The following is a 26,468-nucleotide window of genomic DNA, read 5'->3' as shown; positions in this document are numbered from 1 at the left end:
TATCTGCTGTATTATTCTATAAATCTAAAACCGTACTAAAAATTAAGTCTTAATTATTTTTAAAATACATATAAAATTATTTTTAAGCATATACTTTCAGACACATTTATGAATCAATTTTATGATTAGAAACAACACAAATATGTTGTGCCTCAATTTCATAGAACCAAAATGAAGATGCAAGGACCAAGGACACCGTGGGTTTTTTTAGAGATTCTGAGGGACTCACAGAAAGAGGATTCATTGGAGGATCTCCACAACAATCACAGAGCCACATGAAATAAAGATGGTATTTTACAATTCAGCTGCACCAGGCAGAAGCCAAAATACATTTTATGTAGTTTACAGAAGTAAAAAGTAAATGAGCTACAACTCTCACTTGATAGGATAAATTCTTAAATGTCAGTCTCCATTTTGAAGACGTATTTGTTTTCTCTAAAGGAAGGAACCAATAGGCAAATGTTAATACTCTGTAATCTTCCAGCTGGATTTTTAAAACAGAAAGCAGTACCAGGCTCTTTTATAATAAAAGGCAAAGAGGCTTTCAGAGAAAAAGATCTTCTAAACAGAGACTTTACAGATTCAATTTACTAAAGAGATCTTTCAGAAATTTAGCTACACAATTTTCACACTATAATCCAGAGGAGTCGTACATGATACTGGTTTTTTAAACCTAACATTTCCCTCCTACAAGTTAAATATGATATTCTCAAATATTTTTGTTTTTAACTTTAACACACAAGAATTTGAAAACCCTGAATTATGTTTACAAAAGGAATAGAAGTACCACAACACCTCCTCAAAAAGGATCTAAATATATTTCTGATTCCTACTCATTTGAGTAGCTTATTGGTATTCACTAATATTCAGATTTAGGAGTATACTAAATACCCAGAAAGCTAATAAAGTATTTCACTGTAATACATCTGTTACTTAACTCTTGTTAATTGGGAATTTACATTTAAATTATTAATCAGGAATTTTAATTTAAATTACTGGATGGAAAAAGACTAATAATAAATGGGATCAATGTTACTATAAAATCCAGAAAAAAAAAATCTTTGCAGTTAAATTAAGTTTCTATTCTCACTGCCAGTGCATTTTCCTGTAATCTCTTCATTAATATTTCCAAGTCAATTTACTACTGGAGAAGTATTTTAACTCAAACTCTCCTACCTTGCATTTTTAATTATTAGTAAAAAATTTCCCTTAGATTTCCACTTACTCACAAAAAAAGTAAAGTTGCTGCTCTTCCTAACTAAGCCATTTGTAATTCAAAAATACTGTGCAGGTGCCAGTTTTATCAGCCATGAACTTTCCCACATGCTATGAAATTTTTCATGCAACTAAAATATAATGAAAGGAAAGTCTTGTGTCTAGACATTTTACCTATTTATTTTCAATAAAGAATAGGAAGATATGATTTATTGCACACTACATCTCAACAGCCATGAAGTTAAAAAAATTTTAAACTAGGGTAAAAAATAAAACTGGCAAGTAATGACAATTATCTAAAAGCTATTGACAACCCAGCCAGTCACCATGAAGATAAAAGAGGTCAGCTTTTGTATCCCACTTTACTGTTCTTCCAATCAGGCCCAGAGTCCTATCCCAAATTAACTTCCTTCCAGCATATTTTTGGAGTCACAAAACTTCCATGAAGCCAGGTGAGGGCATGGATTTTGAATATGCCCTTCCTCCAAAAATATTCTTAGTATAAAAACAGAAAATCCAGACGTCTCAATATTTAACAAACTATCTCTAGTGGCCAAGTGGGTATTCCTCAGGGTCAGAATTATGCATCACAGATTTAAAGAGATAAACTGTAACACCCAAGTAGAAACAAGGCATCTATAAGGTTTGAAGAATGCATTGTGGCTGGTTCATCCACTAATGAAGTTCATCCACAACAAAGAAGTGAACAGTCAATTATGTCATAGGCTATAAAATCTCCATACCTGATTCTTTATGGAATATTGTTTTTGACTGGTTCATTCATTCAGCAAATATTACTGAACACTTACTATGTACCAGGCACTGCTGTTGATACTGGAGATGTAATGAAACAAAATGGTTCCTGTCTTAAGGGAACTTTCATCAGTTGGAAAGACAGAGAAGTGAATAGTAAATAAAATACAGTGTTAAGAAATGCTTTCAAATATGATATAAAACAATATAGGAGGGTTCTGAGTCCAGTCAAAGCTGGCTGGAGAAAGGCTGAGACCTGCTGAGAGCCCTTCCTGGCTTGGGGGCAGGAGTGGGGAGGTCAGCAGGTGAGAAATATGGCAGGACTTTAGGCATAGGTATAAAGACAGGAGAAAACATCATTTCAAACAAGTAAAATTATCTTGTATTAAGGAAACATGAGAATGTAAGCAAGGGACAGTTGAGAGATAAGATTCCTTTGAAGCTCAGGGCACCCACTACCCTCTTATAGCTATTATTTATTAACTTCTTGGTCACCATTCCATGTGCATTTAAGATGTTACGGACTATGGCAAATAGTCTTTCTCTCCATCCTTTTCTCTCGCCACTAAGAGAAGTCTTAGAGACTTCAACATCCAGATCTACTCTCTGACTTTTCTTTCCTTGACCTCCTACCTGAATCTTGTTTTCAAACCCTGAACTTCCTATCCTTTCACTCACTTACTGTAGTCCGCCCATTCCAGCAATTCTTCCACCTCATCAACCCAAATCCTATGACCAGCAATTATTCTTTTTATTATTTTTTTTATTAGGTATCATTGATATACACTCTTATGAAGGTTTCACATGAAAAACACTGTGGTTACTACATTCACCCATATTATCAAGTATGACTAGCAATCATGTCTCTCAATTCCTCAACTCTTCCCTTAACTGTCAGGGTTCCATCCATGGTTCATCATTCTGTTTATAACCACTCTCTTTCAAGGTTCCTTAACTACCTTTCTCTTCTTTTCCTCTATTATACTAGCCTGGAAAAATCCCAGTCTGACTAAACCCAATTATCTACAAATTCCATACTGGCACCAAATAGCTAAATGTTACTGGAAAAAAAAAAATCATGCCAACTGGTCTTATTTTCAAATCAACACAAATCTTAGACTACAACTTTCCCACTAGGTTTCATTTTTCTACTCTTTGTAAGTACTATTTTACTTCTCTCTCTTCAAACCTTCAGTACCTCAGCCTCTCTGTTACTCCCTCTTCTCTTCCCTATCCCTGACTGATGATGGAATTTCACCTTTTCTTCACCTAATATTCTTCCACGTAGTCAGTCCAACAGCTTTAACAACCATCTCCAGGACACAACTCTCCTCACTCAGCTCCAGACTCCTAAATCCACTGAGAGCTGACAGGTATCTCAAGCTTAATACATCTAACACAGAATACTTGGTTATACCTGCTCCACAAACCATTTATCCTCACATCTTCCCAATCTAAATAAAATTTACTGCATCCACCCAGTTGCTTAAATCCAAAATCCAAGGTCATTCTTCATTTATTTCCTTCACATCTTTACATCTGATATGTCAGCAAATCCCGATGGCTTAAAAATATAAACCAAATCCATTTACTTCCCTCCACCTCATCTGCTATACTCCAGTCTCCATCAGGAATTGGTAAATTAATGTGAAATGCAAAGAAATAGCAAGTTGAGTATAACCCTTGGTTTCCAGATTGCATGACTGAATACAGTGTGGTCCTATTCACTAATATGACAAACAGGAAGATGTACACATTTTTCAGGGAGGAGGGGAGAGCAGTGAATGGGAATAGATAAGGGGCTCAGATCTGAACATACTTAAATTTTAGGTTCCTAAGGAAAACTAGCAATACCCTGTAAGTTACTTAACAGACAGCTCCTGAAGCTCAAAAGCTAACCTGGATTGGAGACAGACTTGGGTATGATCAACATTACTGATTCCAGGCAGGTAAATTATATTACTCAGGAAGAGTATGCAGTTAGAAGAAAAGAGAGTCAAGAACAGAATCCTGAAAAAATTATAAGAAAAATTTCAGGTTTCTAAATTCATTAATTTATTCCATATTCACTGATTCCCTATAGAAGTCAGGGGTCCTAGGTTCTAGTTTTAACCCTGCTCAGATAAAAATATAAAAGCTCCCTTCTAACTACAGATGAAACAAGCTAATTTCTTCATCATGCCACATACAGATTCTGCCCTTCCCATTATTCTGGTTTTATGTACTTTGACTATGTGCTCAAAGTTTGATGTCCAACAAAAATGATAGTAGTTATAATATTAGATTCATATTACAGGTGACTTTTCTCTTTTTAAATTTCTATAAAGTTATGATATTTTTAAAATTTAAAAATAAATGTTGAAATGTTATATTCAAAACAGAATGCAATACTTTATCCTCTGACAAGAGCAAAGTGCTTCATTTTACTTCTATTACAAATTCTTTTGGGAAAAAGAGAGGTTATAACCACTATACATATTATATACAATATAAATTTTTCTGTAAATTTCAAGGAAATCATTCCAATAAGATGATCAAATTTATGTGAGCAAAATACAAGGAAGGAGCCACTTAAGCATATCATCCACATGAAAATTTAAAAACTAGTCATTCATTATTTTAACATTTATTCACTGAGCACTCTTGTGCATCAGGTACTGTGGGTATGAGGGCAGTATTGGTGGGGTGACAGCAAAGAATTACAAAGATATGCCTGCCCTGTTTGAGTTTCAATGGAACAGATTTTTAGATCAATACAGGAAAGTTTTCTATAGCACTTAAAAAGGAACCAATTACTTCTAAACACAGTATGTCATTATTATTTAAATAAGTTAAATGACCATTTGTGAAGGATACACTAAGGGATATATACACTATGTGAGAGGACCCTGGTAGCTCCCAAATTCCTTAATTTTTTGTGGAGCAAGTTATTTCCAAGCTGCCTTCCACACACAGTTATACAGGTCTGGACAGGTGCTCCCTCTGGAAGGAAGCTGTGTTGCAGACATATTTAGAGCCTGAGGCCTTCCGGTTAGTTACCCCATACCTGTCTATATGACTTATATCTCAGGACATGCTAAAGCCTTAGTCTGTTAGAACACTTGTCTCTAAACTTTTCCTAAGACAGATTTCATTAAAAGGAGAGTTCCTTCCAGGGAGTTATTTGAATTGAACAAATTATCTGGAGGTCTTAATGGTGAACAAAAGGGAAGAAAGGTTAAGATTAAATGAGTTAGGAGGATGTGAACTCTCAATTACTGTTGATGAATACAACTTACTGGGGAAATAATCAAGTCAAAACTCACTAAAACCTTAAAATAACCTGGAAATTTTAATCTAAAATTTACTTAAAGAAATAATTAAGGATGTGTGAAAAGATTGTTCTAGGATACTGATCAGAGCATTGTTATAATAGGAAAATACTGGAGACAATCTGCTTGTTCAACAATAATGGATTAAAAATTGCACAATACAAGGAAATAATACACAAATATTAAATGCATATATTTACTGACATAAAAAGTTGAGACATATTGTTAAATTTAAGAAGTATGTTATCAATTACATATACTATTTTGTATATAATATGATTATAAATATGTTTATATGTAATATATACAGTTGACCTTTTAACAATGCAGGAGTTAGGGGTAACAACCCCCTGTGCAGTTGAAAATTTGCATGTAACTTTTGACTCCCCCAAAATTTAACTACTAATAGCCTACTGTTGACAGAAATCTTATCAATAATATAAACAGTTAATTAACACATATTTTGTATGTTGTATTTATTATATACTGTACTCCTACAATAAGTAAACTAGAAAAAAGAAAATATTTTTCAAATTGTCACAAACTCCAATACCTTTTGCACTACAGTTATTGAAAAAAATCCACATATAAGTGGATCTGTACCATTCTAACCTGTGTTGTTCAAGGGTGTCAGCTGTATTATGACTTATGCATATGTCCTTAACATAAGTTTCTAAAAGTCTAGAAAGATATATACAACAATGTTTATCTTTTGGTAAAGGAGGTACAGGTAAATTTTCATTTTTTGTACATCATCATTTTCTAAAATAAATGCATTTTACTTAAAATGTATTTTAAAAATAAAAGGTAGGAAAGGTGGCTATTTATGCTGAGGCAAGGAAGAGAGAGGCAAAATAAGAAGGCAAGTCCTACACATGGATGTATGCTACTGGAGAAAGAATAACAGGAAATTATTCCTGGAAAAAAACTGGTACGTGACCAAGCACTCCATGATCTATTACAATCAGGAGCTAAAAGCTTAAAATGCAAAAGCTGTTAGTAAGTTTTTGAAAGTTATGTCTATTAAAATGTATTAAGTCATGTTCACACTGAATTCCTCCTGATGTTGGTAAGAGGAAGAGTGTGCAGCATGTGAGAAGTAACACACTGGTTCACAAAACGAAGCTGAAAGCCACATCCTTCTTGGGCAGTCCTGTGTACCTTAAATTAGACAGAGGCACACACAAGGAACTTGGTTAATGATACCAAAGGCAGGCTATTCTATCTGCCTGAAATTATTAGCATTTTTAAAATTTCAATTTATAATAACATTACATAATCTAGTCTATGAGACTCAGTTAATCTAGGTAACAATAAGTATTTATAATCTAGGTGACCATAAGTCTACAGTTCCAACAAAATGAGAGTGAGAGAAGGCATAGCAGGAAGGGTGTCCAACAATCAAGAAAAAAGACAGTTTCTCTTTTTAGTTATTTACACTGTAGGGCAGCTATGAACTAAGTCATCTCCATAGTGAATGCAAACCAAGCTGGGCTCTAATTTGGAAAATGTAAGGGTAAGAATAATGACTAGTGGGTAACTAGGAAAAACTTCCTCTGAAAATTGGTGCTGAGACCTAAGCTTAGATGCATATTCAAACCAGTTCAAAATTCTTCACCTCTCAGCAAGCAGAGGGGCGAGGCAGCCAATGACCATTTGACCACAACTTGTATAGAGTTTATTATGTGCTAGACAATGTGTTGAGGGCTGTGTCTACAGCAATGAATTTAAAGACGCAGTCCCAAGGCAGGTTGGTATAGTGGAAAAAACAGATAACAAAAGTCAGAAGATGTCGATTCAAATCCTTATAGTTCTACCTAACAGAAGATCTAGGGCAAATAGTAAATTTCTCCTTAGGTAAACCAGAGATGATAATCTGTCCCACCCACCTAACAGGATTATTGTAAGAAACAAATAATATACTGAATATGAAAGAGCTAAACAAATAGTAGTCACTCTTAGTCATTTCAATCCAATTTCATCTCTCTAAAAATTTTGGAAGAAGGTGACCAGTATGACTCACGGGCTCAAACACCTACCTACAAGGCTTTCAACCTGGCTTGCCACACCGTCTTCTCAAAACTCAATGAGGTATTAGTGGGCTATTATGTCATTTAGGAGAAATAGTTACATTAGACCTAAATTTATCTTTCCCTCCTCAGAGTTATTTACCTCCTAACTTAAATACTACTTCACATAACTGGAAAGCAATAGCCTTCTAATAACACTTAAACATGCATTAGTACTCAAAATAGTCAAATACAGTAAAGTTAAAGTGCCCGTTCCAATTTATCTGATTTTGGACTAAGTTCTCAAATTAATACCAAAGCTCTGAAAGCACAAGTATCACTTATTAATAAGCTTCATGTTTCATTTCCTGTGTATTTCATCTGAAACCACAATTTGAAGTTTAAAAGTAAAACTTTTAAAAATTTTGAAAGCAAAACTAAAATAAGAAATCTAAGTCAATCCATTCCATCCCATTTGTCTTCATCCAAAACACTGGAAATGATAAAGTGAAAATGCTGAACCTATGAAAATAAAGTAAGAAAAATCCTAGATGTATTATTAGCCTAAATCGGAAGCTGTGTCCATAAGTCAGTTCTAGAACTACAATTTATTGGCCTGTACCAGTGATGGCACTGGTTATGGATATCTTCACCAAGCTGAAAGCATTTTAAAGATTTTTTTACAGTTGTCACAACATTTGTATGAAAGTAGAAAGGAGTTTTAAAATAATCTGCCCCTAGCCATAGTCCAGAGCTTCACATCTACCATAAGAACCATGTTGATTTTTTAGGCAGTCATTAAATAAGCCTATTTCTGCAGAGTAAGAAAAATAAATACTAAAAAGAATTTAATCAGATTATTTATAAAATAGTAAACATCCATAATACTATACTTCATTGTAGTAAGACATGTTTTCTTTTCCTTTTTTTTTCTTTATTTTGGTATCATTAATATACAATTATGTGAACAACATTGTGGTTACTAGACTCCCCATTATCATTAATATACAATTACATGAACGACATTGTGGTTACTAGATATCCCCATTCCCTACTATCAAGTACCCACCACATACCCCATTACAGTCCCTGTCCATCAGTGTAGCACAATGCTATAGAATCACTACTTGTCTTCTCTGTGCTATACTGCCATCCCCATGTTCCCCCCCTTACATTATATGTGCTAACCGTAATGCCCCTTTTTCCCCTTATCCCTCCCTTCCCACCCATCCTCCCCAGTCCCTTTCCCTTTGGTAACTGTTAGTCCATTCTTGGGTTCTATGAGTCTGCTGCTGTTTTGTTCCTTCAGTTTTTCCTTTGTTCTTATACTCCACAGATGAGTGAAATCATTTGATATTTGTCTTTCTCCGCCTGGCTTATTTCACTGAGCATAATACCCTCTAGCTCCATCCATGTTGTTGCAAATGGTAGGATTTGTTTTCTTCTTATGGCTGAATAATATTCCATTGTGTATATGTACCACGTGTTCTTTATCCATTCATCTACTGATGGACACTTAGGTTGCTTCCATTTCTTGGCTATTGTAAATAGTGCTGCAATAAACATAGGGATGCATATATCTTTTTCAAACTGGGCTGCTGCATTCTTAGGGTAAATTCCTAGGAGTGGAATTCCTGGGTCCAATGGTATTTCTATTTTGAGTTTTTTGAGGAACCTCCATACTGCTTTCCACAATGGTTGAACTAATTTACATTTCCAGCGTCAGTGTAGGAGGGTTCCCCTTTCTCCACATCCTCGCCAACATTAGTTGTTGTTTGTCTTTTGGATGGTGGCCATCCTAACTGGTGTGAGGTGATTATCTCATTGTGGTTTTAATTTGCATTTCTCTGATGATTAGCTATGTGGAGCATCTTTTCATGTGCCTGTTGGCCATCTGAATTTCTTCTTTGGAGAAGTGTCTGTTCAGATGCTCTGCCCGTTTTCTAATTGGATTATTTGCTTTTTGTTTGTTGAGGTGCATGAGTTCTTTGTGTATTTTGGATGTCAACCCTTATCAGATATGTCATTTATGAATACATTCTCCCATACTATCGGATGCCTTTTTATTCTGCTGATGGTATCCTTTGCTGTACAGAAGCTTTTTAGTTTGATATAGTCCCACTTGTTCATTTTTGCTTTTGTTTCCCTTGCCCAGAGAGAAATGTTCAAGAAGAAGTTGCCCATGTTTATATTCAAGAGAGTTTTGCCTATGTTTTCTTCTAAGAGTTTTATGGTTTCATGACTTACATTCAAGTCTTTAACCTATTTTGAGTTTACTTTTGTGTATGGAGTTAGACAGTAATCCAGTTTCATTCTCTTACATGCAGCTGTCCAGTTTTGCCAACAACAGCTGTTGAAGAGGCTGTCATTTCCCTATTATATATCCAGGGCTCCTTTATTGTATATTAATTGACCATATATGCTTGGGTTAATGTCTGGACTCTCTATTCTGTTCCACTGTCTATGGGTCTGTTCTTGTGCCAGTAGCAAATTGTCTTGATTACTGTGGCTTTGTAGAAGAGCTTGAAGTTGGGAAGCGAGATCCCCCCTGCTTTATTCTTCCTTCTCAGGATTGCTTTGGCTATTCAGGGTCTTTTGTGGTTCCATATGAATTTTAGAACTATTTGTTCCAGTTTGTTGAAGAATGCTATTGGTATTTTGATAGGAATTACATTGAATATGTAGATTGCTTTAGGCAGGATGGCCATTTTGACAATATTAATTCTTCTTAGCCAAGAGCATGGGATGAATTTTCATTTGTTAGTGTTGTCTTTAATTTCTCTTAGGAGTGTCTTGTAGTTTTCAGGGTATAGGTCTTTCACTTCCTTGGTTATGTTTATTCCTAGGTATTTTATTCTTTCTGATGCAATTGTCAATGGGGTTGTTTTCCTGATTTCTCTTTCTGTTAGTTCATCATTAGTGTATAGGAATGCAACAGATTTCTGTGTATTAATTTTGTATCCTTCAACTTCGCTGAATTCAGATTAGTTCTAGTGGTTTTGGAGTGGATTCTTTAGGGTTTTTTAATGTACAATATCATGTCATCTGCAGTGACGGTTTGGCTTCTTCCTTACCAATGTGAATGCCTTTTATTTCTTTGTGTTGTCTGATTGCCATGGCTAGGACCTCCAGTACTATGTTGAATAAAAGCAGGGAGAGTGGGCATCCTTGTCTTGTTTCGATCTTAGGGGAAAAGCTTTCAGCTTCTCGCTCTTAAGTATAATGTTGGCTGTGGGTTTGTCACACATGGCCTTTATTAAGTTGAAGTACTTGCCCTCTGTAGCCTTTTTGTTGAGAGTTTTAAGACATGTTTTATTTTCATAGTAACCTTACACAATATTTAACAGAACATCAATTAAATAACTTTTAATAAGATACCCACTAGCTTAATAAAAATATAATTCTAAATAAAAAATTTGAAGCACAGTCCTACTTATTTTCTGCAGTTAATCTGTTTTTACAAGGTATTCACTAACATGAAAACCCAATTGTCTCTTATGTTAGATTATCAGGACAGGGAAAGGTTAGTATAGTCACAAAAAAGCTGTGTTACTATCAAAAAAAGAAAAAAAGGAAGGTAATGTTTTGATATCAAATGTCAGAAAAATAACAAGCAGCATATACATCCATTCTCTATCACTTTCAGATTTGGGGTCATTAATCCTGAAATGCTAATGAAGTAGACATGCCTAGAGTATTGGTGGAGTGTGTCACAGTAGAAGCAGTTACATATCCTTTGTTTACAAATCATGCTTTTAAAAATTGAGATGGTATTACAACTCATACCCTACTGCTAAACTCAACATAATTAAAGTCACAATGACCTGCATTCTTGCACCAGCCAATGAGATGCAATGATGGTAAGGACTGGGTCTCAGCTCTAATTCTTGGCTCTAAGCTTACAATTTAGCTCTAGAGATAGGTTCAGATGATTCAATAAAATAGATATTTAAGGCATCCTCTGGTCACCCAGATACCCACTTGGCTGACTCCTTCACTTGCTTCAAATCTTTGCTCAAATATAACTTCTGAAGGAGGCCTGCCCTGACCGTCTTTACATAATTCCCCAATCTGCCTCCTTCATCCCACCCTGGCAATTTAACCTATTCAAAATTTTCTTCATTTTTTATCTTTGATCACCTTTTAACATATTATACAACCTATTTATTGTATCTATTGTGTCTCTCCTCCTACTAGAATGTAAGTTCCATGAGGGCAAGAATTTTTGTCAACTTTGTTCACTGAAGTAGTATCCCCCAGAACAGAGTCTGGCATATAAGGGGCCCTCTGTAAATATTGGCTGAATATAAAATAGCCCTTTTCATCCTATGATTCCCCTGCTCCACCCCAGCTCTGCATTCATCAATCTGCTTTATCCTAACCATATCCAAAGAGGAACAACTGGGGCTAGAAATCAAAGCAGGCTCTACTTCAGAAAGGAAGAGAGTGAAAGAGGGGAAGGGAGGGAGGAATATAAAGAAGGAAGGAGGCTTTAAATTAGTCCCCTACCTTAGTCCCTAAAAATTCCGACCTAGGTTTTTGCCTTTAATCTTTCTAAATCCTCAATTCCTCCCAAATTCTTTGTCTTGATTTCCTTGTCCGTGGAATTCTTTCTCTAAACTCAGCAACACTCTTGATCACTGGGGTGGTAAGACAATATTAAAGAATAATAACTGAAAAGCTGTAATCAATCAACCTCAATGAAAGGAAAAAAACAGAAACAGTGGAAGAAACATGTGTCTCACATTTCTTTTCCCCTTCATAGCTAAGTAGTCTATATTCCCTCTACTTCCTTACTTGCCATTCAACCTCAACTCTTTTGTTCTTAATGAACCCTTTTGACTCCTTACATGACCACTACGTTGCTCAAGCCTTCAAAACATATTTACTGAGCACATACTATGTGCTAGGCACTATGCTATGCTAGCTGATTCAGTGGTAAACACAACACCCCTGTTCTCACACAGTTTGAGGAAAGCAGGAAGATGGACAGCAACAATGATGAGTGATAAAGGATGAGTAGTATGGTTAAGAAACCATACGGCAGATAGACATGACTTCACCTAAGGGACAGAAAAGGCCCCACTGAACAGGCAATGTTAAAAAAGAAGTCCAAAGAATAGATGATAGATGAAAAAGAAGAAAAGTGTCCTAGGGAAAGGAAATAATACCTTCAAAAATGTCAAGGGCAGAGAGTAAAGTGCAAATAAAAAAAAGAAGTTTAGTATGGTTAGAGTGTCAGGATAGGCAGGATCTTCCTTAAAAGGCATATTATTCTAAGACGTTATTCTGTGGAAGTGGAGAATAAAGGGGAATGACAAAACCTCAGATTTATTTTTTTTTGTAAGATTAACACATTTTCCTTAGAGCAAAAGGGAACAAGAATGGATGCAGATGATAAAGATGAGCTCTTAGAACTCCTGAATTCTAGGAAAACAACTTCCTAATAATCTCTGTTTCTTCTCAGACACCTTCAACATATATTATTCTGCTCCCACTTTAAGACTACAGCCTTTCCTCAGTTCTTCAAACTCTCCTGGGTGACCTCACCTATACTGGTATACCACCTCATAAAGTAATGACGACTCCCAAATTTGTGTCCCCAGTCCATCTCTCAAGGCCAGAGATGCACTTCCTACCATCTACTAGGCATATCCACCTATGCAATGCCATATGTCCAAAACCAAACACAATTCCCAGACTGCATAAATTCGGGATTTCCTAATTCTCTCAATGGCACCAACATAGTCACCCTAGCCAGAAATTCTAAACGTTATTGATAATCTGTTTTTCCCCCACTAATCACCAGGTGATTTTGATCATCTGCTAAATATGACTCAAATCCACCCCTTCACCTCCAGTTCCAATGCCTAAATTTAGGCTTGCATAAACTCTGATCTGCATTGTTCAGTGACTAGTTTCTATACTTCCAGCAACTTAGTCTAATCCAGCAGCTGTAAGAGAGTCTCTCCTGCAGTGCTTCACCCATTTACAGAAAGAGGTCCAAATTCTCTGACATGACATACAAAGTCCATTACCTGGTCCTTTTTTGCCAGAAAATAGCCTGTGTTCTCTGGCATCTCTGCCAGGTTTGGCCACATTAAACTTAGAGTGCAGATCCCTCAAAACCCATCATGTTTTGTCAAGCTACAGATGTTTGCACACACTATTCCCACAGCCTGAAATAGCTTTCCCATCTTGTCCACCTGGAAATCACCCTGCACTCTTGTAAAATCCATTTAATACCCCCTCCTCTTCACATCATAGCTCTCTCTCCTCTCCTTTCCCTAACCCCCAATAAAGACAGAGTCAGGCATTTTTCCCAATCTACTACAGCGTACTTTCTGTTTCTCATGTTCACAATCCCATACCCTAACATGCAGTTAGCACTCAACAAATATTTCTTGAATAAGTGAATGCTTACAGAAGTGTTGTGATATATCAAGCTTTGTCTCTATACAACGAGATCCTAGGATATGCTTCCAAAGGGTGCCTCTAGCCATTCCAGGATTGTATCCTCTGGCTTGGGGGAGTGAAAGGGAGGGTATATATAAAAGAGGGGTTCACTGCAGTGGACCTAGTTCACCTAATACTCAGAGGAACCTGCAGAAGTGATAAAGACTACATGACAAAGATTTCTCCACAATTATAATGTTATTTATAATTTCAAAAACATTTAAAAATTGGGAACATATATCAAACCTAAAATGAACACTAAATAAGCATTTGTTCAATGGACACTTTAAAAATGATATTTTGAAGAATATTTAATGACAAGGGACATGTTGGTTATTCCAGTAAAGTAGAAAAGAGATACATCATGATCCCAATTTTAAAAACATACTGGTTTAAAAACATTTAGGAAAAAGCCTGAAATAAACTATATTAAATTATTAACAGTGTTTATCTGTGGGTAATTTTCTATAACTAATGTCATTCAACAAATATTTGTCGCATATCTGTCTGCTATTAAACAATGATTAACAAGAGACATCTGTTCCTGTCTTCTAGGGCTAAACATGTCATACCTTTATAATCAATCAGAGAAAGGAATACAGGTAAGAAAAAAAATTAATGGGATTGCCCAGTCTAAATTTATATCCCATGAAAGGTAAAAAAGAGTTCTAGAACTCAGGAAGTCAGGCTGGAAATTGATACAAATATTTAGATAAAGATAACCCAAATGGCTTGTAATGTTAATTGTGAACTGTATCATGACACTACAATCGTCAAGGTTATTGTGGACAGAAGGTAGTATTTCCAGACTTCTTCCTATTAGCAGATTTAAAAATAATAGTAATTACAAATAAAATTTGTTCAGTTGAAATTTCATCCATCTCTACCACATTTCTTTACTCTTTTATGTTTCTTTCTTCTCCACCATTTCCTGCTCTCATTTTCAATGATTTATCTAAAAGAATCTTTATATTCTTCTTCTTTTAATGAGGGAATAGCCAGTTTAAGATTGAGCTCTCCCCGCTTAAGGAGTTTCAGAGAGGCTCTGTGTTATAAAAGAACATAAAAATAATTTGGAAAGAATCTCAAAGTTGTAGTCCTTTTAAAGCTCCTGCTTCATAAGATACCTCAGGTATAAAATAGGTAGGGATAATACCTGACTAGGACAGCAATTAATTTACCTTCACTATTCTTTGCTATACAATCTAATAGCATCCAACACTATGCAGTAATAATTATTTTACTAGTTTTAACACTGATTGAAAACATTTTTATTCTAATAGCATCCAATCCTATGCAATAATAATTATTTTACTAATTTTATCACTGACTGAAAATATTTTTAAAACTTCCTAGGATTTTCCACTCATTAGAAACACAGTGATAAATAGCAAAATTAATTGCTCTGAGCTTAAAAACTTCAGCACTGTAGTCTGAATATTACATGTTTTTAGGAATATTAGGGAGTAATTAAATGGACAAAATTTTGTAGGACTTTGAACACTGAAAATGGACATGCTATGAAATGGTTTTATATTTTTCTAGAGAACCAAGTAACTGAAATTTGTAATAAAAATACATAAACAGAGTATCAAAATAGACATTACAAGAATATCTAAGAGTATTTATTACATGCTAACTTAGTGTTATGATGTCAAAAGCATATGCCCAGAGAATTGCATGACAGAATTATGGGTAGTCATTATTCATTCATTCATTAAATTTTTAGAGAGCACTTACTCTGTGCCAGACATAATTCTAGGTGCTATCAGAGACAAAGCAGTGAATAAAACAGATTAAGACTGCTACCCTCACAGAATTCAGTAGTGGATTTAGACAGATAAGCAAGAAAATGTAAGTAACACATTAGATTAGATGGCAGTAAGTGCAAAGACAAAATTATAGGAAAAAAGAAGGTGTAAGAGCAAGGCGGGACAAGTGAAAGTCATGAGGCTGTCTAAGGAAAAACATTCTGAGCACAGGGAATAGCAAGAACAAAGGCCCAAAGGTGTTTATTATATTTAAGAGGAAGTAGGCCAGTGTGGCTAGAAAAAAAAGGAGAGGGAGAAGTAACAGATGAAGTTAGAGAGATAATGGAGAAGGGCTAGGGCTTCAAGGGACAGGTACGATAACCACAGATGGAAATGGGAGTGGGAGGTGATTCAAGGCAATTAGAAGAAAGGAAAACAAAAGACAAGGAAGCAGGATTTTGAAGAATCAAAGGCTGACCTACTATGATTTAAGTATACGTGTAAGTGTGGAGAAACGTGGATGTCAGGGAAGGGGACAGCGTGTGTTTGGTGGGGAGGTGATGTGATTTTATTTTCTATTTTAGGAATTTTGGAAGAAAGACATGGATGGGACTAGGAGACACCAGGGTGGAAGACAAGCATTAGCTGCCTCTTTAATATAACTCTTCACTTTCCTTAGCAAGAATAAAATACTGCTCCAGATAGTAACCTTAGTTGTTCTATTTATAAAGAAAAAAGGTGGAGGTCTTGGAATTTTTGTGGGGAAAACACTTTAAATTTTCTTGTGGTAGGGAGGAGGGAAAACACAAGAATGAGAACTTAGACTACTGTTTATTAACATGAACTGAGTTGAACTGGTCTAATACATAGTCAATCATAAGACAAAGATAACTAAAAAGTGGAAATGAGAAAGCAAATAGAAATTTCAATTTTTTAAAAGACATTTCAAAAAAATTGCTAGTCCACAGATAAACAAGAGTTAACTACCTCTAATTCTACATAAAAAGGATTCTGTTATAATTCTCCACTAGTGCAGAAAGATTCAAATGCCAGTTTAACAAATAAAAAGCACCCCCATTACAGGCCTTCTCAGGAGAATCAAACAGTGGCAGAGATGTCATACCACCACCTTGAATTTTTACTACTAATAAGGAGAATATTCAACAAAAGCAGAAAAGTAGCAAGAAGGGTTGTTTTCCTTGCATATTACCACCTGCGCAAAACAACATACCCGTCCCCCCAACCCCCACAAGAGGAGTCTACTGGTTAATTATCCATGTGACACAGGTCATTTCATCTATATGCAGGAGTGTTGTTTGGAATATGGGGACATATAGCATGATTAAATCCAATAAACAAAGCTGTTGCAAAATCAAAGAAAATTTCCCTTCCTATAGCTTATGAGTTTCATTAATGCTCTCTCCTTGCGAAACAGAAAACAAAAAGCATAAAGCAATTTTAAACAATCTCTTTCCTCATGATCCTTCAAGAACTCAGTGGATTTTAAGGAATTGGGTGTGCTTCTCTATGATTTTTTTTTAAACCCCAAATTAGGAGTAACCCACCCTTATCAATGATCCCAAACAATGCAAAAGAGCACAATTAAAATGACAGCAACTCTTATCCACTGCTGGTCACGGGATGTTATAAATCCCAGAGAAACTACTAAAGTAGAAATAATAATAATAACAATAATCAACCAGATACAAATGATAAAACTTCTGCCAGAAAAAGCATCATTCTACATAGGATGTTTGGGCACACGTGATTTTGACCCATTATTAGACTGCTTAACAGTTAAAATTTGGAGGATAGGGTTTCATACTTTTAAAATCAAGCTCATCTATTAAAAAGTTTTTTTTAATGCAATATCGGGATGTAGATAGATATTCCTTCCCGTCTACTGTCTTCCATGAGACATTTTTCCACGCTGACTAGCACATCCTCAAGTGCAACTCCATAAGCAGATTTAGTACCAGAAATACGCGTTAAAAAGCCTTTATACCACACACACACACACAGAAATATAATGGTTTGCAAAGGTCTGGTTAGTTCTGATTGTTGGTAGAGATTAGAGCATGCAATGACTAGACAGTGCTCTGAACAGAATAAACGGGACCCCGGCCGCTTTATCTCCAAGATGCAACAATAAAAGCATCCTCCTCCCCGCCTCATACTTCGCCGGAAAGTGGCTCTATGCCAGGGTGCCAGGAGACCGCAGGAAAAAAGCCCGGCTCGGGACCGGCGCCCAGCCTGCCTCACCTTATAGACGTCCCCGTAGGTGCCGCTGCCGACCCTCTGGACAAGTTCGTAGTCCTGCTGCGGGTTCCGTCTCAGGATGTCCGCGGCAGGCCGCGGCGGGGCCTCCATCTTCGCTCAGGGCTCTGCCCGCGGCGCCCCGGTTCCCACTAACGAGGACGATCCGCGCCGCTTCCCAACATGGAGCCTCGGCTCGCAGCTCCTCCTGCACGAAGGATAAGCAAAAGCTACCACCCCGAGCAGCCCAGCCCCTTCCCTTCCGCTCCGCCGGGGCCCCCGGAGAAGCGGGCCTGGAGGGTCCCCGGTGCCCCGCAGCCCCGTTCTGTCCGCGGCCCTTCCTCCTCCCTGGCTTCCCGCGAACTGCCAGGCCCGGTCTCCCCGCCCGCCGGGGCCCGGGGCCGCATCGGTACCCGAGGGGCCGGCCCCGCTCTTTGTTGAGCACTGCGCCCGGGACCCACTTCCTGGCCAGCGCCTGCGTCCTGCTTGCCGGCACTCGCCGGCCGATCCAGGGCTTGCGCCGGCGCCTCCAGCGGCACCACACGGAGGAGCGTACGGTCGCGCCGCCGCACCACGTTCCCCACCCGGGGCTGCGTCACCGGGAGAAACGTTCCCGGCCAGCGCGGGTCAGCGCCCAGCGGCCCGCCCGAGAGCGCCGGCCGCGCGACCAGAGTGCCGCCCTGAGGCCTGGTCAGGTCACGACATCCTCCGGGCCGGGCTGCCGCACCCCGGCAGGGCGAGTCCCTTCGAGTCCTTTCAGGCTCTGCTACCCACTCTCAGAGGTTAGGAGCGCCCCTGGGCACTCGTGGGCCGACGCGCCTCGGCTAAACTGCCCCCAGATTCGTCAGGTAAACTTGGAGGGTGACAGGTGAAGTGGGATGGGGGCACGAGGGGGATGGGAACGCAGCCCTCCCAGATTAACACGGAAAAGGTGCATTGAGGGCACTGGGCCAGAAGTAGCCTGGCACTGGGGCGCCGGGAAAGACGTCGGGGAGTGCCTGGTTAACTAAGCTGCGGCACACCCTACTGCACCTTCCTGTTTTGCAAACTATTCCCAGTGGTACCAGTTTGAGGCTGCCTGCACACCTGCACAACCTGTCTTCTACGGAGTTTTTCCGAGACATTTCTGAAAACCTGATTTCTGAGGACGACTCAGTGACCTTTATCCCTTTTGGGCACGCGGTGTCTAACCGTAGATATTGCGCCTTTAATTGAATCAGGAGTTCTGCTGAAGCTAAAATAAAGTTAGGGACCACAAACTGGTTCTGGCTCTGGCCCTACTACTTACGATGTGATCTGTATTTGGCAGTATCTCAATATCCTTATCTGCAACTTGAAGAGGATAAGTTTTTGCATCTGACACCCAAGAAAGTGTTTATAAAGCATTTTACAGGATTATAAAGAGGGTTATCAAACATAAGAGGTTTTAAAATACTTCACAATGCACAGCACATGGAATAGAGTTCAGGGAAGTAATTTGGCTGATATTTCACAAGCTGTTCTGCAATTTCAATTCCAGTCTTGTCCTGAATGTAGAAATAAAATTGCCCGATTTATACCTACTGGAAAAGTTATTTCTAAAGCCCATTAAAGATTGAACAGAAAAAGCCAGATAACCCTCAACCAATGTATTTAGTGACTGAAAAATCACAAAAGAGCAAGTTGCCAATGTTGGCTTGTGGCTTCCAATTCAATCTGAACTTCCAATGCAATTCTGTACTCAGGCAATATATTCCTTGTTGCTGATCATTGTAATCAGTTATATAATGTATAAATTAAATTCACACCTTAATAGGAAAAGGAATATATGTATTTTCTTGTGCTCCATGCACAAAGAGCACTTACTTGGGGAACATAAGTAAGCTGACTTACATGCTCTATGGACAAAGCCTATGTGTTTGCTGCATTGAAAAAATTACTGAAGAACAGTTCCTTCATTCAGAGCTTCTTGGCACTTGTTTTGGTGGGCACATACTTTTGGCTGCAATGACTCAAAATCTTTTCAAATGTTCTATTGGTATCCTAGTACTTGCTTGCTGTCATGGATCCCTTCTTTTTTTTCTCTTTGACCCTATAAGTATTGATCCTTTCTCTAGTCTGAAGTTTATTATTTTTACTTATTTCTACCTGCATTACTCCACAGAGAGTTTGAGGCAGTACACAGAAAACACATACTGTAACACAAGATAAAAATGAGTTAGTGAGGAAATAGGTATGATGTTAAAGAGAGGGGAAATAACCAGAACAGTGCAACAAATTAGCCAAAGCAGAGGGTCTTACAGTGTTTTTGAGATCACAATGAAACACTTGATCAAGAGAGACTCACATTTTTTTCTGATACTAAAACTAGAAAAATTTATCACATGAGCCTTCATAAGGTGGAAATTCTGAATTCCCAGTTTGAAACAAGTATAAATGTCTTTCTTCAAGCATGTTATTCTTGAAACACAATGTTTGATATAAGTTAAGCAATGAAAAATTTGAGGTCATAGGCTTCAACAAGACTCTGGAGTGCAAATATTTTATGTTGCCAGTAATGGCAGATCCATTTTCTTTGACCATCAACCCAGAGGTAGATAGCTTGGAAAAAGTGAAGATTCTATGCAGTGGTTAAAAAATGTGTCTGCTATAATAATTAATATACTTCTACCACAACTGATGCAAAGAGGAAAACATTTGCTTTATACTAACTCCAAAAGAATCTTAAGGCTTTTTAAATACTGGTTAAGTTCATTTTAATAACATTGGTGGAGTGGTAGCTGGTGGATTCAATATTACATGGTTGGTAAAGAAATTCAAATTTTCCATAAAATAAATATACAGTGGGTAAATTTAATTTTATAACCCTAAACAGTTAAGCACATAGTTTCAAGGTTGTATGTTACATAATAATAAAAAGTTGTAGCTTACAGGAGAGTTTCCTATAAACTATCCAATTTTATGATGAAAAGGTAAGGAATAAGAATAAATATGGCTTGGTAGGCCCTTCATCCCAACATAATAATCATTCATCCTTTGTGTCTTCATAATTTCTGACATGTAAATGCTGCCAGGTTTACTCTTAACTACATAAAACCTATAATGACTTGCTCTATGCTTTGTAGTGTTTTCCCATCTTTCAAAGTTCTTTAGTAAAATGCTAATTGTAATCTGGCCCCTGGGTTAAACTTTAGCCAAGGCTGAATAAGAAAAAAAAAAAAAACTAGAGACATGAAATTTTTAACTTCTGTATATATAAGTTCACAACTTACTATCTAAGACAGAATGGCTGATTAAAACCCTCAAATGTGACAGAACAGAGCATGAGGACAATAATTTTAGTATATGGAACATACAGGCTTAAGCAATATAATCTGATGAATCTTCCAACATAAACCAATTGCAAAATGTAACTGTGTGATTGAATATACTGCTCTACAGGTTTGTTAAATAGAAGTCAGTTAAATGTTGGAAGACATCTGCCACAATTATGATTTGGATTTTCAAATAACTAAACTATTCTTACTGTTACTAACTAGGTTCACTGAGGCAAAAACCATGTTTTCAGTTATAAGAGAATTGTTTTGTTCTGGATAGCAGTAGAACATGTATCTGAAAATGAGTATCAGGTAATTATGATGGGATAGTTGAAGAAGGTAGTGCACATTATTTTTTTATCCAGCTTGAATTGGTATGTTAAAATGCTGTTTCTGTTAACCTGATCCCCAGCATGATTTTTTAAGGTTTTTTTGAGACTTTGTAGCAGGGTTTTTTTATTCAGCTCACAAATTGGTCCTGTTGCAAACTCAATAACTGAGAAAATATACAAATTACAAATAATCTTAAGATGTTTCTTATTGATTTTCTCACAACGTAATAAGTGTAATGTTCAAAAGGAGTGCCTAAAGTTTACACATCATATACACTAGTGTTGCAAAAAATCCTAATGTGCAAAAGAAGCCTGAATGCCTGGCTGTGGCTCTGTCTTACAGCTTTAACTCTTACAGGATTCTAATAAGCTCCCTTTCTCCTTGCTTCTTTAGGGCAAGGATGATAATGGCTTCCTGCTGTTGCTTCAGTATCCCTCATTGGTTTGTTTAATCCTGTCCTAAATTTTATAAACATTCCTTTCATTTGATTCTCTTTGTACTATCCCCTTCTTGCCAGAATCCTGATTGATAGTTACAGGAATTTGAAGTAGCCTCAAGAAACCCTCACTTTCTTATATGGTGTTACCCACATATCTGATGATTACCTGCATAAACTACTTGCCATGCAAATGAAACTATTCCATACCATAGAAAACATCATAATTACTCAGGTAACCATTGATAGTAGCCTGAGAGGGAGTGCTGATGGAGGGTACAGGATTGGGAGACCAATCTCTAGCATGTAAATGCTTTGACAATGATGATTACTAAAATTGTGATGTTATCTGTTCTGATTGCTTCTCTGAGAATACATGGAGAAAAAAACCAAATAGAGAGCCTTGAATTCCAGACTTAAGATATGAGTAGAAAATCCAAAAGCTTCTTTGATAGCTTTGAAGAAACCTATTTCTCTTGTACTGCAAAGCAGATATGGCTGAGGCTCAAGCCCAGGGCCTTTATAGTAAAGGCTACAGAGTTGTGATGTCAACTAAATGTTAAGACCTAGATCTGTGATGTTGAGGTAAGAGCACTGGTAGAAAGGACTGGAACACTGCAACATGGAATGGGGGCATTTGGGCAGATATGAATAAGACTGAGAACTTTGAACAAGTGTTCTATTTCAGCATAGTCCTTATGGAGAAGGGTAAGTCCTGTTCTTGGAGAGAGAGCTTATGCACTGAAGGAGTTAGAGGATCTTGCCAAACACTTACCTATGATCCAGATTTGATTTGTTGACTTGAGCAAGCTGATAGTCCCTCTAAACTGTTTACTTGAGGCTGGTAGTCCATATGCTGAGACAGACTGTAGAGGAAAGAATCTGAAGATTTAGGGCAATGGTAATATTGGACTTGTTCTATAGTGTGCATGCTGCTTGGTCATGCTCTACCCATACCATCCCTAGGAGGGCCCATAAAATTTACCCTTATCAAGACATTGAGTAAAGGACCACAGATATCCTTGAAAAATTCTTTGGTGACTTTCCTCAATTGGTTGGAGATGCTGGTGGAGATGTACCATGAAATTCGGATCCATTTCAGTGGGAAATTGAGATACTGGTAGAGGTAAGGTAGCATTCCTAACTGTCAAAGACATGTTCAGCACAATTACCATGATAACCTTCAGGAAGAAGTGATAATCAGGATGTTTGACTGGTGTTGGCCTGTGATCATGAAATATCTAGGAATGAATGAAACCAGCAGCCTACTTAAGTGCTATTTAACATGTGTAAGCAGAAAAATTCTAGGTTTGATGAGCAGATCCCTAATTCAGGTTATTGTAATGGACATTGAGGACATATTACCCAATTTCTGGATTAAAGCCAGTTCACAAACCTGGGGTCCCTGAATTGAGGGAGAGGTCAGATTCTTTGAGGAAGGATCCTCAGTGCAGCCTGGTATAAACAGTGAATCTTCCCTGAGGCAATTCTCAGAGGGATATGTGGCTTTTTACCAGGGTGATTGTGAACTGAGGAATGGGAAATTCCCAGATCTTCTAGAGGTTAATAAATATTGGTCCCAAATACTAATCCCTGCAGTCTCAAAGTGCCACCAAAATTCCCATGATCAGAGTGAAGGCTCAAGAAAGTCGAGTGTAGTCTTGGTTCAGGTCCATTTCATAGTGGATGCTGTGGGTCTGAAGACCCCTGTAGGGTTATTTTCCTGGTCCCAAAATGTATGTGGGAATAGCTATATCTAGTAACAGAATCCCTACCTTAGGTTTACATGGGATCAGGTGAATTATGATTCTAAGGGACAAATGAACCTTCCCTAGCTAACTCGTCCCCTGTGCCAAAGTAGAAAATCAAATTTAAACTTTATCAGTGGAGGAATTACAGAAAGTAGTGCCACCAATAAAGATCTGAAAGATGTAAGTCCTTCCCTTTTAACTTATCTGTTTGGCTCATGCAAAGGTCAAATTAGTTTTGGAGAATGTCTTTGGATTATTAACAATTTAATCAGAGGTTGCTGTCAATCATAGTTCCATATGTGGAGTGTTTACTAGAGCAAATAAACCCAAATCAACTAGCCCTTGGCACTCAGAATGCAATTATTGGCCTGAAACCTAAAATGTAACTTTTAATTCCCATCAACAGAAATAATCAGAAGCAGTTTGCCTTCACATGACTGGACAGCACTCTCATGTCTTATGTCAGCACTAAGTACTTCTGTTCTAATATGGTATCATTCCAGAAGGACCTTTATCTCCTTGATACCCAGTAGAAAACATGCTAATTTATTATCTTGATGACATTTGCAAATAGGATCAGTGAGCAGGAAGTAGCAATCACCCTAGATAGACCCTTGTATCAGAGGATGGGAAATAAACCCTGTTCAGAGACCTGCACAACAGTGACATTTCTAACAATCCATTGGAGTTACAGTACTCCACCTTCATCACCCACCTCAAAGAAAATACACAGTGCTTGGTTCACCTGTTTGGATTTCAGAGCCACCATTATCACCTTGGCTGCTCTGTGATCCATTTACCATGTAACCTATATGACTGCTAGTTGTTCATGTGACTTGGAAAAACAGAATTCCCTACAGAATGTCCATGTTATGGCACTGATATTTAGATTTTAGGATTTAGCAGACTCAGTGGTAAATAAGGATACCATATGGAGTTTCTTGCCTGCTCAGTAGAAGAATCCCAGTACAGGCCCAGGGTTTTGGAAGAAGAACATGCCCTCATCTGTTGACAAGTACTCTCCATTTGAAAGTCAACTCTTGGCTTGCTACCAGCCCGTGGCAGAGACAACACCCGACCACAGGATACTAAGTGACAGTGTGACGTGAACTGTTCTTTAGGAACTGGGTATTACCTAATTTACTGAATCATAAATTGAACATGAGCAACAGAATTCCATTTCAATGGAAAAGGATATACTAGTGGTGGCCTGAGCTGATATGGAAGGTACAGGTAAATTAAATAGACAAACTTCCATTGTACCTGCCTCTGCTTCTTTGCCACTTTTTTTTTAAACCTTATATATGGGCTTATGGTCATTTAGCAGAGGAAGAAAAAGCTTGGACATGGTTTATGAGTGGTTCACATGATATACTGCTACAACTGGTAGTATACATTCCCATCCAGGATGAGATATCCTGAAAAATAGTGATAAAAAATTCTCCCAATGGGCATGACCTTGTATAAAGCATCTGGTTTTCCTCTTTGTTAGGAAGTAGAGATGGCCTGAGGTATGGATGTATACTGATTTATGCACAGTAGCTAGTAGGTTGGCCAACAATTTGGAAAGAAGATCTGAGCTAAGGAAGTAAGTGGGGAGTTGTTATGGATTAATTCTCATAATCAGCCCAGAATGTGAAAGTATCTGTGAACCATGTAACTGTCCACAAGAGGGCATCCATGTCTGTCAGCCTCTACCCAGTCACCCTGGTGCTAGTTCAGAGGGCCCATGTGGCAGTAGGAATGGAGATTAAACATGGATTCAACAGTATGACTTCCATTTGCCAAGGATAATATAGTTACTGCCACCATGGAGTGTTTAACCTACTGATAGCAGAGGCCACTGCAGAGACCCCAGTATGGCACTGTTCCCTAGACAGACCAGTCGACCACCTAGTGGCAGTTTAATTACTCTAGATCCCTTCCATTATGGAGAGAAGAGTGGATTGTCCTTATTGGAATAGATATATATGCCAGATACAGGTTTACCTTCCCTGCCTCGAAAGCTTCTAGTAGTATCACAATTAATGGGCTTATAGAATGCCTTATTTCATCACCATGTATCACAACATGAAATTTTAGCAAGAAACTTATTATACTATGTGGGAAGTATGGTAATGGAGTCAATCCCAAAGAATTAAGTGATCTTACCTCAAATTCATCACTTAGAAGCTAGTGTGGTAGAATGAAGGAAAGGCCTACCAAAAGATCAATTGTGTTGCTGGCTGACAAGATAATCCCTGTGAGGATATGATATAGGACTTAACCTAGTAGCCAATATATGTTGCCATCTACCCCATATTCAGAATCCATGGGCCAAGGAACCAAGGGGTGGAAATAGGAGTGGCTCTTCTATTATTCCTAATAACTCACTTGAAGAACTTTTGTCTCCACAATTTTGTCTTTCAAACATTGGGCTTGGTGGATCTGAAGGCCCTAGTGCCCGTGGGACAGATACTTTGCCCATATAACACAGTCACAGTTCTATTAAATAGGAAGTTGAAACTACCACCTGGCTGATAGGAGGTCTTCAGACCACTGAGCAGCAGTTAGATAGGGGGTCATTATACTGGTTGGGGTGATTGGTCCTCATTATCAAGGTGAAATTGCTGCTTCACAAAGAGAACAAGGACTTTGTCTAGAACCCCAGATACGTACTAGGGTACCTTTTGGTATTCATATATCCAATATTACTGGACAATGGGAAACTGTGGTAACCCAGTGAAGATAAGACAGCTATAGCCTTGGAGCCTATGGGAGTAAAGTTTGAGTCACCCCACAAGATGAGATACTGGTGGAGAGTAAGAAAAGACAGAAGCTATGATTTTCACCTTAGGCCTTGTCCTCCTCTTTCCTTATTATTAGAACCATAATTTTGTTGACCTTTTCTGAGTGGTATGT

General features: G+C 37.8%; 2 protein-coding genes across 3 annotated transcripts in view; one reads left to right on the top strand and one right to left on the bottom strand.

Moving 5' to 3' along the window:
- Window positions 1-18,356, bottom strand: part of MAP4K5 (mitogen-activated protein kinase kinase kinase kinase 5) — a 142,611-nt gene extending 124,255 nt beyond the window's left edge. Inside the window, exons 1-2 of one of the 2 annotated variants that reach the window (XM_057488474.1) lie at window positions 18,213-18,356; window positions 17,758-17,959 (exon numbers count right to left, since the gene is read on the bottom strand). In XM_057488474.1, the coding sequence (XP_057344457.1) occupies window positions 17,758-17,865 (108 nt within the window). In that variant the 5' untranslated portion in view covers window positions 17,866-17,959; window positions 18,213-18,356. Of the gene's footprint in view, window positions 1-17,757; window positions 17,960-18,164 lie in introns of both variants that reach the window. The other variant, XM_036917343.2, reaches the window with a different exon arrangement.
- A 129-nt stretch (window positions 18,357-18,485) lies between these two features.
- The window catches only part of ATL1 (atlastin GTPase 1), a 105,146-nt gene continuing 97,163 nt past the window's right edge, over window positions 18,486-26,468 (top strand). Inside the window, exon 1 of the mRNA XM_036917356.2 lies at window positions 18,486-18,599. The gene's annotated coding sequence lies outside the window, so the exon portion shown is untranslated. The remainder of the gene's footprint in view (window positions 18,600-26,468) is intronic.

This window comes from Manis pentadactyla, chromosome 11 (assembly GCF_030020395.1).
Source record: "Manis pentadactyla isolate mManPen7 chromosome 11, mManPen7.hap1, whole genome shotgun sequence".
NCBI lineage: Eukaryota > Metazoa > Chordata > Mammalia > Pholidota > Manidae > Manis > Manis pentadactyla.
This window is presented reverse-complemented; position numbering and strand designations above follow the sequence as displayed.